This window comes from Triturus cristatus, chromosome 10 (assembly GCF_964204655.1).
Source record: "Triturus cristatus chromosome 10, aTriCri1.1, whole genome shotgun sequence".
In the NCBI taxonomy this organism is placed as follows: Eukaryota; Metazoa; Chordata; class Amphibia; order Caudata; family Salamandridae; genus Triturus; species Triturus cristatus.
Window position 1 is genome coordinate 393,116,502 of NC_140593.1, and position 16,377 is coordinate 393,132,878.

Sequence of the window (16,377 nt, forward strand, 5' to 3'; positions counted from 1 at the left end):
GTTAACTTTATTCAACTCATTTGCTAGATGTAATTTTGTTAACCCGATCTTCAATGTTTAGACTTCTATTTGCCAAGTATAATTTGTCCTGCAATCTTATGCTAATTTGGTTAACGTTGCTCAGATCTGACGTTGTACAGTGTAATCACATTTTTGTAAAGATTTATCTGATTATAAGGGATATTTATTCAGATTTAGCTTTCCATCCTTTACTTACATTTGGTCAGTAAAAACAGAGACCTATTCAAAGACTTTTGCTCGACAATTCCGCAACAATCTTTTTTTTGAGGGCAGGTGTATGTTCATAAATTAGTTGTTAAAGTTAGCTGTATTATAGCTGTCAAATATATTGTACTTTAACCAGTAAATATCTAAATCATAATGTGCTTTTCATATTGACAATTGCCCTGCTAGTAAATTACAATATAGCAGCTCAGTCCCTCAAAATATCTTGTAGAACTTGATGGAAAATGTCTATTTTATTCAATATATCTTGCTGCTGAATGCTTAACATTTGTCCTCACTGTATACAGGAAATAATTTGTGTTAGTGTTACTCATTAAATGACCTGCTAGTAGCATGCGGAGAGCTGCAGCTGATTCATTGACCCACCGAGCTATCTTAAGACTTTCTTTATGTATTTATTTATCATACTAATTCATCTTCATGGTAAAGTTTTTGTTCTTTATTGTTTACAGAGATATTTTTTCCTGGACAAAGGGATTTTGAAGTATGCGAAGGGTCAAGGCGATGTAAGTTTCAATCTATACATACCCTTTTTTAATATTTGCAATTTGTATGTTTCCTTACAAATACCCCACAAATGAGAGGCTTATTTAAGCAGATTGCTCCCTACACCTGCTACCTTTTGAACTGCATGCTTTTTCGTTTTCACCTCCAGACTCAGCTGAAGCAGTTTTACTGATGAGTTGAGTTTTGTAGTTTGTTGTTATCCGTTACTTTTCACCTTTTCTGTCAAATCGGTGATGCTTCCAGACAAATGGTCCTTTGAAGAATACTCTCTGCATGAGTAATACCAAATTATCTTCTGTATTATAAGCATGAAGCTAGAATGCTGTGTGTGTTAATTAGACACCCCTAATGCATGTGACTTCAAAGTGAGTGAGAGCAGCTTAACTACAAAAACACTACTTTTGCACAAATAAAAAGGCCTTCTATAGTAATGAGCCAAAAAGACGTCACTTTAATGCAAACATGAGATTCCAAAAGCATTGCCAAACACAACCTTGTGTCTCTGCTTGGATGGTTAACTCTTTCATGCCCATACCAGATTAATCTGTTGATAAATATTAGATTTTTCATTGTGGACGAAGTTCTGAGTTTTACGCAGCATTTTGTAGTATCTTCTGCATCTACTATTGAATTCTTGTGTGATCCGAAGCACTGACCTTACTTAGTGACTCCAGGAATTTCAAGTTGTCATGTTACAAATCGATTCTGCTGATTTAGTTGCTGGCACGCAAGAGTCTTCAAAACAACTACTATGAAAAGTAACAAATTCAACTGATTATTGGTGTTTGATGATGGCTGGTTTAGTTCTTTAATCTGACAAGTAGAATTCCTCTTCTTTTTTTTATCGTGGCTATATAAAGTCTAATTTTCCAAAACCCCACCTACTGTAACTTGATCTTTAGAAATCGTGTATATCTGACCAATTGGAATTTCCACCAAGGGTGGATGAGTCAGATGCGTCTTAGAAGTTGGTAACTAACTTGTCCGCCTAGAGGGCAAATAAACATTTCACACCTCCCTTTGTCATGCTTTTATAAATATGTCTTACAAAAATTACAATTTGCTTATCAGCCTCAAGAATCTGAAATCCACTGCTGAGCAGAATGAGCTGGTTTGTACTTGTCTGTTTCCAATATCTGTTTGTTTGCTTGTCTTTTTTCAAGTTACTAATCTTTTCTTTGTTGCTTTCAAGGGCAGTCCTTCTCTGAGAAATGCTTCAGAGACTCTGCCTGGCCAAAAGCAACTGAATTTGATTAGGCCACTCTCACACGGTTCGGGACATTCTTTTCAATAAATATGATTTCTGAAAGGAAAAGGGGGCTCCCAACTATATCTTATGATAATAGGGCCTTTTTAGGGTCACAAACAGCATTCATGTTTAGGAGCAAAAACTGTACCCACCAATTTGGTGGCATTCCTAATCATTGGGCATGTGCTCCTTTTGGGCTGGCACTGCAATGCCCTTCAGCCCCCATATATGTGGAATGGTTAATTCTACGGGTGATCCCTGCACGCACTTTGAGCATTCTGCCCTGGGAAATTTGTTTAATAATTTAATCTGACTGGAACCAGGGTTTTGCTAATGAATTATGCAATCCCCAGGTTAATTTTCAACCCACCTTTAATGGGCGGGGTTTAAGGTCTGTTATGGATTACATATTGGTTACTACAAACTATCATCACAGTATCCTGACGTTTAAAACAGAGGATATTGCCTTGAGCGATCATTTTCCGATCAGTTCAACGTTTGATACTGGGGTGAGCAGTAGATCAGTTTCCAACGTAGTTGAAAACTTATATTGCCATACTATATCGCTGGCGAGAACAAATGGCTATGCATTAAAATGGAGTAAGTTTGACCCCACAAAGTTTTTACAGAGCCTCGTAGCGGGTCAGTACAGTAATTTTATGACATGCCTAGAGGAAACCCCTGACCCAATTTTGGTCACTGTAGATTTTCAGAAGATTACCCTACAAATTGGTAATAAATTGACAGGAACAGTACGAGAAGGGGAGAGACATAAGGCGGAGGGTTGGTTTAACTCGGAGTGTAGTAAAGCACACACCCATTTAATGCAGACTCTAAAAAAAGTACCTAAAAATCTGCAAGATATTAGATCTGCTAGAGTAGCTTACAAAACCACACTACGCAAACGGAGATTGGAGTTGAAGGAAGCCGCGTGGGATGCTCTACTAAAGGCGAGCTCTCTGAGAGATAATACTGCATTCTGGAGAGCTGTAAATGCTCCTTTTTTTGTCGATAGGAATTCTGACCTGGTAGAGATTGCCATAGAGGAGCATGTATGGGTTAATTATTTCACCGAGTTATATAAGATAGATGAATTGGTCAATCTAGAAAGTACTTGCCATAACCAGCTGACCGACACTGAGTCCGTCTCTTTTGTTTCGTTTCCTCTGGGGATTTTTTTCTCCACTTCAGAGGTGGAATTAGCCTTAGTAGACAGCTCTAACAACAAAGCCCCAGGACCCGATGGAATTCCCATAGACATATATAAGGATAATATTTCCTTATGGGCTCCGCTCTTGACAAACGTGTTAAACAGTTATGATAACATAGGATTTCCATCCACCTGGCAGGAAGCGATAGTTGTCCCTATTTTTAAAAAGGAAGATCGAAATGAGCCCATATGTTAGAGGCCCATTTCACTACTTGACTCCTTGAAAGTGGCAGGTAGAATTATATTAAATAGATTGCAGATATGGGCCAAGGAGGGAGGTGTTCTCTCTAAGTTCCAGTATGGTTTTAAATCAGGAGTGGGCACTGTCTAACAAGGACTTAATTTGGCTATAATAGTTGGTAAATATGTGGTGGCTAAAAAGGGCAATTTATTCCTGACATTTGTAGACCTTAGCTCAGCTTTTGATTGTTTGAGTCATGAGGTTTTGTGGGATACGTTAATAGGGCTTGGTATTGATTTAAATATTTTAAATTTTATTAAAGAGTTATATAGAGGGGCAGGGGCAAAGGTGCAGTTTGGAAAAAATGGTGAATGCACCAATAAATTTCCAATAATGAAAGGTGTTCGACAGGGCTGTATACTGGCACTCTTTCTTTTTAATTTATATATAAATGGTGTGGCTGATTTAAAAAAAAAAACTAGATGTAGATTATCCCCAAATTGATGGCACGGCGGTGCCGATTTTATTGTACGCAGATGATGCGGTTATAATGACAAGAACCCAAATAGGCCTTCAAAAGGTGATAACTAGTTTTTCAATGTACATGGGAGAAAGGGGATTAAAAATTAATATTGGGAAAACTTTTACCATGTGCTGCTCATCTAAAAACAAGATTTCTTGTGATACTTTTTTCGATCAGTCCAAGATAGCACAAACAAGTACTTTATCTTACTTAGGGATTGTTTTTAACAGAAGAGGTACCTGGACAACAGCGGTTAATTCAAGAAACTTTGCATTTGCTCATGCAATAGGCGCAGTAAAACAGTTTGCCAATAAACTGGAGGGTTGGCCTGTTCGTATCCTGATAGACATTTACAAGGCCAAATGTGTGTCAACTGCCATTTATGGGGCGGGTATTTGGGGGATCGCAAATTGCCAGGAAATCCAAGTTAAGGAAAATCTTCTCATGCGCTACCTGTTAGCTGTCCCCAAATCCACATCCACGTATGTCTGCCACAAGGAATTGGATTTGGTTTACATATCCGATTTAATTAAAATAAGCCCATTACTGTTATGGCATAAAATATGGACCTCTACGGCAACTGATTTTAATAGAGTAATTTTAACAGATTGCATCAAATGCGAGGGATCTAAAAATATCCAGTGGCTTTCATACGTTAAGGACTTCATGACTAATATGGGTCACCCAGTATATTTTGACATCCCCCTCATCGCTATCCTTGATCTCCAGGAAGACATTAAAAGAACACTGTCTTGCTTTTTTGGAGAATCAACGATGGTCTGCGGAGGGGAGAAAGGTATCCGTTATTCAACATCATTTACTTTTACAGGGTCCTGGTCTGCAGCTTTATTTATCCCCCGAGCATTCTAGTTACAATAGAATGTTATTAGCACGGTTGTGAATTGGCAGTTTTTTTAGGCTGCTAACCTTTCCAGATATCAACGATTGGTCGCTTAATTTAATTAAATGCCCATGTGATGATTTCTCCTTACAATCTACAATTCATTGCGTTCTGTTTTGCAAATATTATGTTTGGGGGAGGAAGAGATATATGATACCCTTGTTAAAGATCTGGGGTTTGAGACCGTGTAGACCTGCTTTTTTCAAGTTGCTTTTATTAGAAGATGAAATGTCTATAAACGCTGTATCCAAATTTTTCAAATTTACAATCAGATGCAGATCCTCTATGGTTTAAACCTAATTTTGCTTTGATTTACATAATCTTGTATGATGTACTTAAATTGTTATGTATCTCGATCTCTATTGTGTTTTTCTATGTATCAATTCTAATGTGCTTTTTTGGGTTTTTTATATACAAATCGAATAAAGCTATCTTTGATTGATTGATTAGGCCACTCTCACACGATTCGGGACATTCTTTTCAATAAATATGATTTCTGAAAGGAAAAGAAGGGGGGCTCCCAACTATATCTTATGATAATAGGGCCTTTTTAGGGTCACAAACAGATTTCATGTTTAGGAGCAAAAACTGCACCCACCAATTTGGTGGCATTCTTAATCATTGGGCATGTGCTCCTTTTGGGCTGGCACTGCGATGCCCTTCAGCCCCCATAAGGGGGCTCTGTGGTGGAGATCTTTTGTACTTTAGCCAAAGAGTCCAGATGAGTGGACCATGTGTATAAAGTAGACTGGCTCTAAGGGTGGGTGAATGTGATTATTAAAATTAACTAAAGTACCCTCCTAAAAGAATGTTTAATTCTTGAGGGCCTTTTATATTTATTTTTTTAAACCGGTTTTTATTGGCATTTTGCATTATAGTATTACAACATAAGCAATGCACATCGCAGCAATACAGTCCATAATTCTTGGACTTCATAGGAAACAGGGGGGTTCTCCCTCAGTAGCCTTTCACTTACAATTAAAGGAAAATCATCACATATCTCAGAACAACAAGCGTCTTGGCCAATCAAACCAGGCAGATCCCCAACCCATGAAGAACTGTTCTCCTTATAACCCCAGGCATCTTAAACATCCATCAGTGAACTAGGATATTGTACAAGGTCTTCTCTCAGATTATAGTTTATTACACTGGTTTTAGTACAGAACCTTGTAGTGGCTATTTAAGAAGTCAATACAAAAAAAAAACCTTTAGCAACCAACATGTGCAATTCAAATATCGTCGGGAGGGTCTTCGCTGTCCGGTATCGGGTCTGATCAAATGGCAGTCAGTCATACAACATTCTAGCATTTTAAAGAAAGGAAAAGGAGTAGTATCTATGGCAGTGGGGAGTGTGCGCACATACGTCTATGTGTATGAAGCTGGGGGGGGGGTCGCAGTCATCTCTCAGCCTGTGGCGTGGTTGGACCCCGTCCCTGCACATGTGGTCCAGCATAGGATCAAATCGATGATACCTCTATTCAGGATCAAATGTAAATCTCTTCGGGTCCAGGTCGAAGGGTGGCCTAAGTCACATCTCATGTATCCAACACACACTGCAAAGGTCTTTCTTCACTGCTTCCCTCATTTTCTGCTATACTGTCCGTGTCTTCAGTTGGTCCCTCCCAGTTTCGCAGTATCTCGGACCACCAGTCCGCAATAGGTTGTCCTGCTCATTTGTCTTTGGGAGAGGGATCACTATTGCCTCTCTAGTCGAGACAGGCAGAAAGCCTTTGCTAAACTCCTCTGCATATTGGGTTTCCTGCTGAGTGGCCAAACAACTGACAAATGTTGCATAAAATTCTGTGGGTAGGCCGTCCTTTTTTTCACTATCCATTTCCCTGATGGCAAACTTAATTTCCTGGACTGACGTTGAGCTGCCCAGTTCCTCCTTGGCTACTTGGTCCTATCCCCACAGGGGCACTCTATCTAAAAGGCCCACAAGCCACCTACATCCATTGGTTCCTGTCTCCCATAGAGGGATTCATAGTATTCCCTGAACTCCACATTAATCTCACCCGGAGCATAAAGTGACATATTGTCGCAGGAATGGACTTGGGCAATAGGCGACCCCAGAAGTTCGCACGGATAAGCCATGCTAGCAGTGTACTAGGTCTACCCTCTTCATCATGCGGCCTTTTCATGTACGCTTTGTAGTCAAGACAACACAGGCACTCCAGTATGGCATTAAACAGATCCCTGGCCTCGTGGAGCCTAGATTGTGTATGGTCATCTGCCCCCAATCAATTGTCTAAATCATGCAACTTAACCGTGTATTGTTGAGCTCTTTTCTCAAACCCACAAACTGGCCCATACAGTCTCCCCTTGCTACCTCTTTAAATGCCTCCCATTCTACTTCTGCATATGAGGCAGACCCCAGATTGTGTGCAAAATAATCTGTGACAATGTAACGTGTCCCTGAAACATGCATCTTCAAGCCACTGGGGGTTAAATCTCCATGCGGGAATCTCTCAGCAGTTTCTGATAGGCCTAAATTTCAGGAGAAGCACACTGAAGTCGGACACTGTATAACCCCGGTACTCAGTGTGTGTGATACCTATTGGCTAAGCTATACCCAATCGAGTGGCAGATGATGTATATGACAGTAATAGGAGCATTCCCGGTCTATCCCATGCTGTTCCCGTCCAAACGTCCACCACATCCCAATGCTCCATCCAATTCTTGAAATTCTGTGTGCACACACCCCTTATAAGGGGGAGGTAGAGAGATCCTTTACAACGTCTACCATACAATTGTAATCTCCTCCCAAAAAGAGGTTGTGACTATCAATTAAGGTCAGTTGGGTGGATAATTTTTGCAGAATCACTAACTGTTCTTGTTTTTGAGTATTAATGCTTCCCAATGTAATGTCTTGGAACAGCAATCTACCCCACACTAGGATATAGTGCCCATCCTTGTCTACCACAGTTTGCTTATGTTCAAAGGGAATTCCCGCCCTAACCCATATAAGTGCCCTCCAAGCGAACGCCGAATATGTGGTCACAAAGATCTGCCCTCACCACATCGGTTGTAGTCGCTCCACCTCACATACAGTAAGATGTGTTTCCTGCGGCATGGCTATTTGGACTCCCCACCTCGTCGGATATCTAGGGATGTTACTCCGTTTAGGGACCTACCCCATCCCCCTAATAATCCATGACATAAACCTACTGGTAAATTTAGGGTCTGCCATTCATAAAATCCACAGAACACTATTCTCCCCCCTCCCCCAATCCCCTCTCCAGTCTTCTCTCTAAAGGAAAAACAGGCGTTCTACCTCCCGAGATATAATATAACAACCCCCAACTGCAAAGTCCCACACCCAAGAGGAATAAATCAACAGCCAACCGCCCAAACATGTAAATAAAAAACAGTAAAAGTATGCTGCCTTCAGAGTTCTGGCAAGGGTTAAAGCTGTTGGGGTGGGATGGGCCCTTGAAAACCAAAAGTGCAACGCCTGCCCACTTAACTGGTGAAGGATTAGCATGTATAATCTCGGGTATAGGAAGCAGCCACCCAGACCCAGACTATCCGGGTTTAGCTTGTTCCAGCTAGTATATCAAACGGTTAATAGTGGTAGAGAGTATCTCAGAACACCCTCCACCTCAAACAAGGTACTGGAATTCCCAATATACCAGAATGAACAAAGTGGCAAGCAGGTAGTAACCACCCCTTCCGTCTTGTGGTCATCAGATCAGTTCCTCCACTGTTTGTAGAGTGACCTGAGGTAGGGCTTCATTATTATTAATGGAGGCCTCCGAATCACTCATCAGAGAGTCATTCCCAGACGGGGTCCCAAATTCCTCTTATTGTGCATTTGTCATCACCATTTCTGCAACAGCTACCAATTCCGCCATATGTTCCTGCTCTGCCTAAGTTGGGGATGTTTTTTTCAGAGATCGACCACGAGAAAGCCTTCTTGAACCCTTCCGTGTCCGTGGCCCATCCACCAATACTCTAGGCCTGGGTCTAGGAAGGGCTGCATCCGCCGTATATGCTTCCAACCATGCCCAAGCTGCATCTGGGTCATCACAAAAATGCGTTTTCCCATTTAGGATAATCTGAAGCCTGTTGGGGAACATCAGAGACTACTGTAATCTGACGTCACATAGAGCCCTTTTGACTTCCAAGAAGGATGCTCACTGTGCCTGTACACGAGCAGTGTAGTCCGGGAACATTGATATTTTGGCATTATCCATTGCAAAGAGGCCCTCTGACCGAGCCTTCTGCAGTATAATGTCTCTGTCCTTCTAATGCAACAGCCTTGCCACCACTAGACGTGGGGGACAGACAGGGGCCAGCGGATGAGCCGTCACTTGGTGTGCTTGTTCTAGAGCAAAAAAGGGGGTTAAGTGGTTCTGTGCTACCTCCGTCCCTAGCCAGTATAGGATACCATGTAGGAACCTTCCACTCCTTCGGGAAGATCCACCACTTTTATCTAATTGCGGCTGTTACAGCCCTCCGCATCTTCTGCCTGCCGTTCCAGGATGCTCACCATGTCTGACAGATCCTCCATCTTGCGGGCCAGAATCTTCTGCTTAGGGTGTAACCCATTCAGGGAGGTTTTAACCTCTCCCACTTGGTCCGCTAGTTTGCGATGTTCTGCGCGCAGAAGACCCAACAACACTGACAACTTACTTATTTCCTGCTGGAGTGTGAACTTGGTGTCTGTGACAGCAGTCAGAAATGTATCGAAGTGTGCCTGCATGGAAGGTTTGGGGATGTCCTGACCTCCCACCCGCCCTGACTGCAGGCAGGGTGGACATCTCCACGACAGTTGGTGCTACCATTGGGTTAGCCTTTGCAGGTGGCACTGTTTTAATTAACTCCAAGGTCCAGTTCCAAGCCTCTGTGCCCAACTCTGCTCCCAGTGCTCTTACTGGGGCTACATGGTGATCTTCTGGGGCCCCACGTACCTTGTAGTATCTTCAGGCATTCTGCAGGGGCGTCATGAGGCGCTCCCCCGGCCACGCCTTGTTAGCAGACAGGCCTCCATCTCGAGGCCCGGAGACTGTCAAAACCAGCAGGGCCTCCTCCTCGTGACCTTATTCCCGCTGTCACCAGTGTTCCCTACTGGCCTCCTAGGGCCCCACCCTCACACTCCTCGGTCGCGGGCCTGGGACTCTTTCATAATCTACACCTCTGTCATGCCTCTCGCCACTAGTGCCAGCACAGCTCAAGGCTGCGATATGGCTTCAGACCGATGGCCCCAGCTGCCCCCGCGGTCTCCATAATTCTTAACCCACCATGCAGCTCCACCACTTTCAGGAGTCCTCTGGACCACTGCAGCATCTCGCCGGACCCCCCACCGTGGCCACCGGTTCCCTCCGGCCTCACTTCGTAGACACCGCCGCAGATTTCCACTTAGATCCCTTCCACCGTCAAGGTCAGTGTGTCGGCCACCATCTTGAGGGGGTAGGTATTGGCGGCTCTCTCCGGCCTCACTATCCCTCAGCTTTGCTGCTGTCCACCTCCTTGACCTTCAGGGGGTCCCCGATTCTGGATTAATTGATGTGGCTGCTTCTCCTGCCACCCGAGGGCCGGATATCCGAAGGATTATCGACAGGGAGGCATGGAGCAACAAGCTCACACATCCGCCATGCTTGACTCCAAAGCCACACCCTCGCGGGGGCCTGTGTTGAGGTTAAAAACAAGGATGATCTTAAGGAAATAATGTTCCTTCAGATCTGGTCAGCATGTGTCTTGCCGTTTCATAGTCTCTAACCGGATCAAATAGCAATTCATCCGTCTCTAAATTATAAAGACTAATCTACATGGGGGGTGCTCAATCCATAATACATTATTGCAATAATAAATGGGGGGGTAGTGTGCCAGACCAACCCTACTCTTTCTTTCCATTCCTCCCGAACGCATTCTTTTCCATAGCCAGATGGATCTCAACAGAGATGGGGGTGGCGCTGATCCAAGAACTGTCCAGATCCTCAGATCTAAAGGTGTGACATGTCCATTAATCAGGTGAACTCAATCCAATAGAAAGCAAACGGTCTGCGCCTGTTTGCGAACAAATCTCCAATGATTCGGGGGTGGGGTAGTCCCTCAAGGAATTGTTACACAGGGCTTGTGCATAGGTACTATCCCCATTATAAGAGGTGGAGAATGCTGTTGTCTTCGGGAAGCCTTAATTGTCCAGTGAAGGCATTTATAGCTTCATTAGAAAGAACTCAGAAGAGGCTAATGTGGCTTTAAATCTGCTGATCTAATATAGTGACAGTTCCTTGAGAGAATCGCCCCTAAGGTTTCAGGGCTATGGTCTCCAATAGTAAACATTGTTTATGCGGACTGCAGTGAACTAAAATGTCCAGTCCTGCTAAGATTGACAGTAGTGGGGAGTGTGCAAAGCTAAGTAAAGGGCGAGTGGGGAGGGACAGAATGATGGCGGAGGAGGCAGGTAAGCCGGCTGTGCAAGTTGTTTGACCGTGTTGTGCTGATAAAACCTACTTCAAATCTATTCAAACACTAAGATAAAACACTAAGATAAGATCAGGGTGCAGAGCACAGATACATTCTTCCTGGGCAGTTTGTTGTTATGGGTATTGTTAGATTTGGGGGTCTCTAGTTGGCAATGGTTTACACCTTTTTCCAAATAGGGACCCTTGCGTCTAGTCCGGGTAAGGGGCTACACTCCTAAAATAACCCTTGCTCACCCCCATGGTAGCTTGGCACGAGCAGGCAGGCTTATCTCAGAGGCAGTGTGAAGCATTTGTGAACGCATACAGTAATACAGTGAAAACACTACGAATGGACACCACACAGGTTTCGAAAAATAAGTAATCTTTACTAGACTTAACACAAGACCAAAGGACAAAAATCCACAATACTGTAATCAAAAAGAGACTTCAAAATGGTAGGTAATAGCTCAGTTCACTTTAGATTGAAAATGAGCCACTTTACTCTCAAAGTACCTTGGATGCCTAATGCAGAGCAAACAAAAGGGTCGCAGGGAAGGTGATGCGTTGGTTCCTTACACTCAGGGGAGTGGATGCGTCTGTTCCTTACTGCTGCGCAGGGGAGTTGATGCTCGCTTCCTTACTGTGTGGGGAGGTGATGCGTCAGTTTCTTACTGCGATCTGGTGCGATGATGCTCCGGTGCGAGGCGACAAAATGGCGTCTTGGTTACGGTGCGACAACATAGATGCGATGCGTGCACGCCTGACGGCCATGCGGCGACTCAGTGGTCTTCTGAGCCGCGACAGGCCCTGCAACACACTTCTCCGGTGATGCGACGACTACCTTTGCAGCATCAGCACGCTTCTCCGGTGATGCACGCGCTTCGGCAATGAGATGGTGACAGCGGCAGCGGCGGCACGCTTCCTTGGCGATACGACGGCAACTGCTGAGGCGGCGACACGCTTCTCATCGTTGAGTCACGCGACAAGCAGTCTCTCAGAAGGCCCAGCACAACATCAGGCACTTCAATTCCCAGCAAGGGAATTCAGGGGGGAGCTGGGGGTGAAGTCTTGTATCCCTGAGACTTCAGTCAGGAGGCATGCTCAAAGTTCAAGCCCATGGAGATTCTTCTTCAAGATGATTAAAGCACACTCAGTCCTCTTCTCCTTTTTTTGGCAATGAAGCAACCACTGCAGGCCAAACCCCAAACACACAGCACAAGGGTAGTCTCCTCCTTCAGCTTCCTGGTTCTTCTCCTCAGCAAACGTTCATCTTGATTCCCAGAAGTGATCTAAAGTTCTAGGGTCTGGTCCCCAATATTTATACCAGCAAATCATTTGTCTCCGAAGGCAGAGAGGGTCTGTACCTAGTCCAAACCAGTTCTGGGTGCAATCTGCCAGTGCACAACTTCTTCCTTTGTCAGTGTGGGCCAGGGTCATCAGACGCACCCCAGGAGGTGGAGCCAGCATTGTGGAAGGCAGGCACAGCCCTATTTACGCCCAGGTGCTACCCCTCCCACCACTCCTCATGCAGATTGATCTATTCAGCCTTGTGCTGACTCACCCGGTCTCCTGGAGCCACCCCAGCCCCTGTCATTCACAACCCAGACATGGAATACACAACCTAGCAGAGGCAGGTTTAGATGATTAGGTAGAAAAATAGCTACTTTCTTAAAGTGGTATTTTCAAACACAGAATGTTAAAACTAACTTCACTAAAATATGTATTTTATCATTCTGAGTTCAGGCATACTAAATTCAAATTTCTACCTTGTTCCCTGGGTCAGTTAGGATTATAAAATGTTATAATCAAACTGCCCATTCTTGCCTCTGAGAGCAGGTAGCCTTGCAATAGTGAAAAACACAAATGGCTTAAATTCACTATCAGGACATGACACACACATTAGGGCATGTCCTACCTTTTGCATACAATGCACCCTGCCTTTGGGCCTACCTTAGGGGTGGCTAACATGTAGAAAAGGAAAGGTTTGGGGACTGGCAGGTGGGTGCACTTACCGAGTCAGCATGGCAGCACCAGGCTGCACACAGGCTCTGCGATGGCAGGCCCGAGCCATAGGTTACAATCTGCTCCGGTGGGTGGCACAATCAGTGCTTCAAGCCCACCAGCAGCATTTGATTTACAAGCCCTGGGCACACACGGTGCACTGTACTAGGGTCTGACAAGTAAACCAAATAAGCCAATCATGGAGTCACTAATCCATTACAAAAATTTACCATAGGGAGCACTTGCACTGTGGCACTGAATAGCAGTGGCACAGTGCTCAAAGCATCTAGACCAGCAAACCATATAGCAAAAACACAGGAGGCAACCGCAGAAAAATGGAAGGGAGACCCACGCCAATGGTGCCAGGTCTAACAGGTATCATACCAGAACATTGTAACCAAAACTCTGCCTGATAGAAATATCGTCTCCTAAACGTTGTGTATGAAAATATTAGAGTTAATAAAAGAAAACATTCACCCAATCGCAAAAAAAAATTGGACTGAATATTTAGGGCATAAGATTTCTGGCAAATGATTTTTATGTTAACAGTATTCTGATATACAATTGTTTTCATGGTGTGGTGTTCCTGTAATAGCACACAGCCACATAACGGAACTTATGGCAGTCTGGTTTATGAAATGGTATAACACACACCTCTGTTACCCTGGTCGTGCATGAGTTCGAAGGGTCTCTCAGTTCCCTTTCAGAGTTGGGTCTGCCTTCAAACAGCTTTAGAATTGTGTTAGACCTAATTTTATCAATTCTTGAAAAAAGTCTGCACCTTTCAATAATTGGCTTTTGTGTGTTTTTATGATTTAGGTATTTATGGATCGGCTCTACATCAATACCACGGCATTTCAACACTGGTTGCATTGTCCTATTTGTATTCCCAATAGGTATTCAAAAAGGGCATCAGTAGTCTTTTTTTGTTAGATTGCAAATATGACATGACATGTAGCCTGTAATTTAAAACCTATTTGTCCTGATTTTACTTTGCTGACTGGTTGACATTTTAATTACAAGTTTTTTTTTAGGTCTCGCCTACGCAGCGCGCATGCGTTGCTTAGAAAAATGACCTTTAGCCATTGATTCCCTTTTTCAGGCAAAAACGTGCACTCGTTGCATTGCTTTGAATGGCAATGCGTGCACGTTTGGCGATTCCCTTGCAGAAGCGAGCGGCACCATCTGGTAGCAATTATCGCGCTCGCTCCCGCAAGGGAAACGCTTCGCATCCCTGCTCTCGGCCGCACTCCCCTCGCTTGTGAGCGCGAGGCGCGCACTTATTGAATTAGGCGGTGAAACTCGGCTTTTTAATCATGGAAGTATGTTTTAAATATTGATGGAACAAACAGCCTATCAGATCGCAAAATGGTTTTGCGAAACTACCCAGGTGATGCCAATCCGTAATTTATAACTGCAGCCACGAGCGCACAGAGCGCGCGCTGACTGTCGCCCAGCTGTCAGATGCTGGGCCCCGAGCAAAACGCACAATCTGTTCCCGAGCGCTGCAAGCGCAGGGCTGGCTGCAGACGCTAAGCTTGCAGCTCGCATCAATCATGGATCTTGGTAAATACATTTAGCCCTAGGAAGAACAGAAAGCTTGATTTTCGACGTTTTTATCATTCAAGTTCATACTAGGGAATGACGAACGTCTGCAAGGAAAATGTGGACTGTCAATGGTGATATCGTATGCACACTCGGCGTGTTTTCAATGCAATAAGGATGTTTTCCTTCGATTTTGAAGCCTTGCTGACATTGCAGACATTTTGAACGTTTATAGACAGTAGCTAATAAAGGGTAGTAAAAGCAGTGGCCAGGACAAGTGCCCCAATCCTTATTACTATATAGCATGTTTCCATCCATTTGGCCACTTGCAGTGTGGTTACAATTTCTGTGATGTTGGAGTGAGGCGCTGGCAGGAGCAGATATAGCGCCACAGTGCAGTGTCTCCACATGGAAAAACTTGATTAAGGTCATCAGTACGAATAGTGGTATTTGACCTGCATAAATACAGGTGAAATTCCACTTCGCGCAATTCTGAGTCTCTCTGGGCCCGGAGTTAGAGGGTTCTCTATCTCCTGACCTGATAATTCAGGGCTCGTTGGCCTCGGGTCTGGATGGGCTACAGCTCCGGCAGGGGCTGTGGTCAGCGTCACAGCTTGCCCCGCTTGACCCCAGCAGCAGTACAGGTGAAGCAAACAACGCTCTCTCGAAGCAGGGACAAGCCTCTCCCATACGCCAGCCCCTTCCTACCCACCCTGAGCACCCACTGGCCCCTCTGCTGACCCTGAGCACCCAGAAGAAGTCAGTGGTGTTACCCCCTGAAATTGGAAAGAAAATGCACAAAAAGGGACCCAGTATAACTGGATCTTGGCAGTTATTCCCGGTTCTCGGAAAAAAAGGTAACCGCTAGACTTAATGCAGGGATACTTATCCGAAATCGTAGATTCTGGCCCCTGGGACCCTGCACCAATTGTGAGATACTCGTAATAAGTGCCTAAGCGTGAAAATAACGTCATAAAGTTGCAGCATCTGCAAATGGGCTAAATTGCACAGTTTTACCACATAATGAATCGGGGAGGAATTACCACATATGCACATGTGTATTAAAATCCGATATTGCAAATTCGGGTACACTGTTTTACAATGAATAGTTGAGAAACAATTGTCCCTACTATAATCAAACCCTAGTGAGATGCATAATGTTTGCATATTCCAAGTTGAGCATACACACACTCCATCATGAAGCCACCCTTGCCATGCTAGGAAGTTGTCTTGGCAACAGAGGTAGCACAGGAGACTCACCATCCTACAGCGTGCCAATATATAAGGTTGGAGATAGCCACCAATCCAGCCTACCAGTCAGTAGCCCCCTTCATAGAGGGATAGCTTCAATGATGAGAAGCCTGGGACACACTAATTGACTAGTTGCGAACCACTATATGAACAGCAGAGAGGCACTTTCTATTGTTCAAGAGAATCACACCTAAGCACTGCTCCCAAAGTGGGATGGTTGTACCTGTGAGGTATTTGCTGAAGTACAGTATTGATCATAAGAGCAGCTAAAGTAGTACAGCATGACACAAACCGTTCTACACCCTAGGTGCAGTGAACTACAGAGGTTTCAATCCAACATTTAGTAGAAACTATTT

At 44.2% G+C, this 16,377-nt stretch overlaps 1 protein-coding gene across 3 annotated transcripts in view; it reads left to right on the forward strand.

Moving 5' to 3' along the window:
* The window catches only part of OSBPL3 (oxysterol binding protein like 3), an 812,031-nt gene that overhangs the window by 480,971 nt on the left and 314,683 nt on the right, over positions 1-16,377 (forward strand). For all 3 annotated transcript variants that reach the window (XM_085631654.1, XM_085631656.1, XM_085631655.1), the window contains one exon: positions 699-752. In XM_085631654.1, the coding sequence (XP_085487780.1) occupies positions 699-752 (54 nt within the window). The remainder of the gene's footprint in view (positions 1-698; positions 753-16,377) is intronic.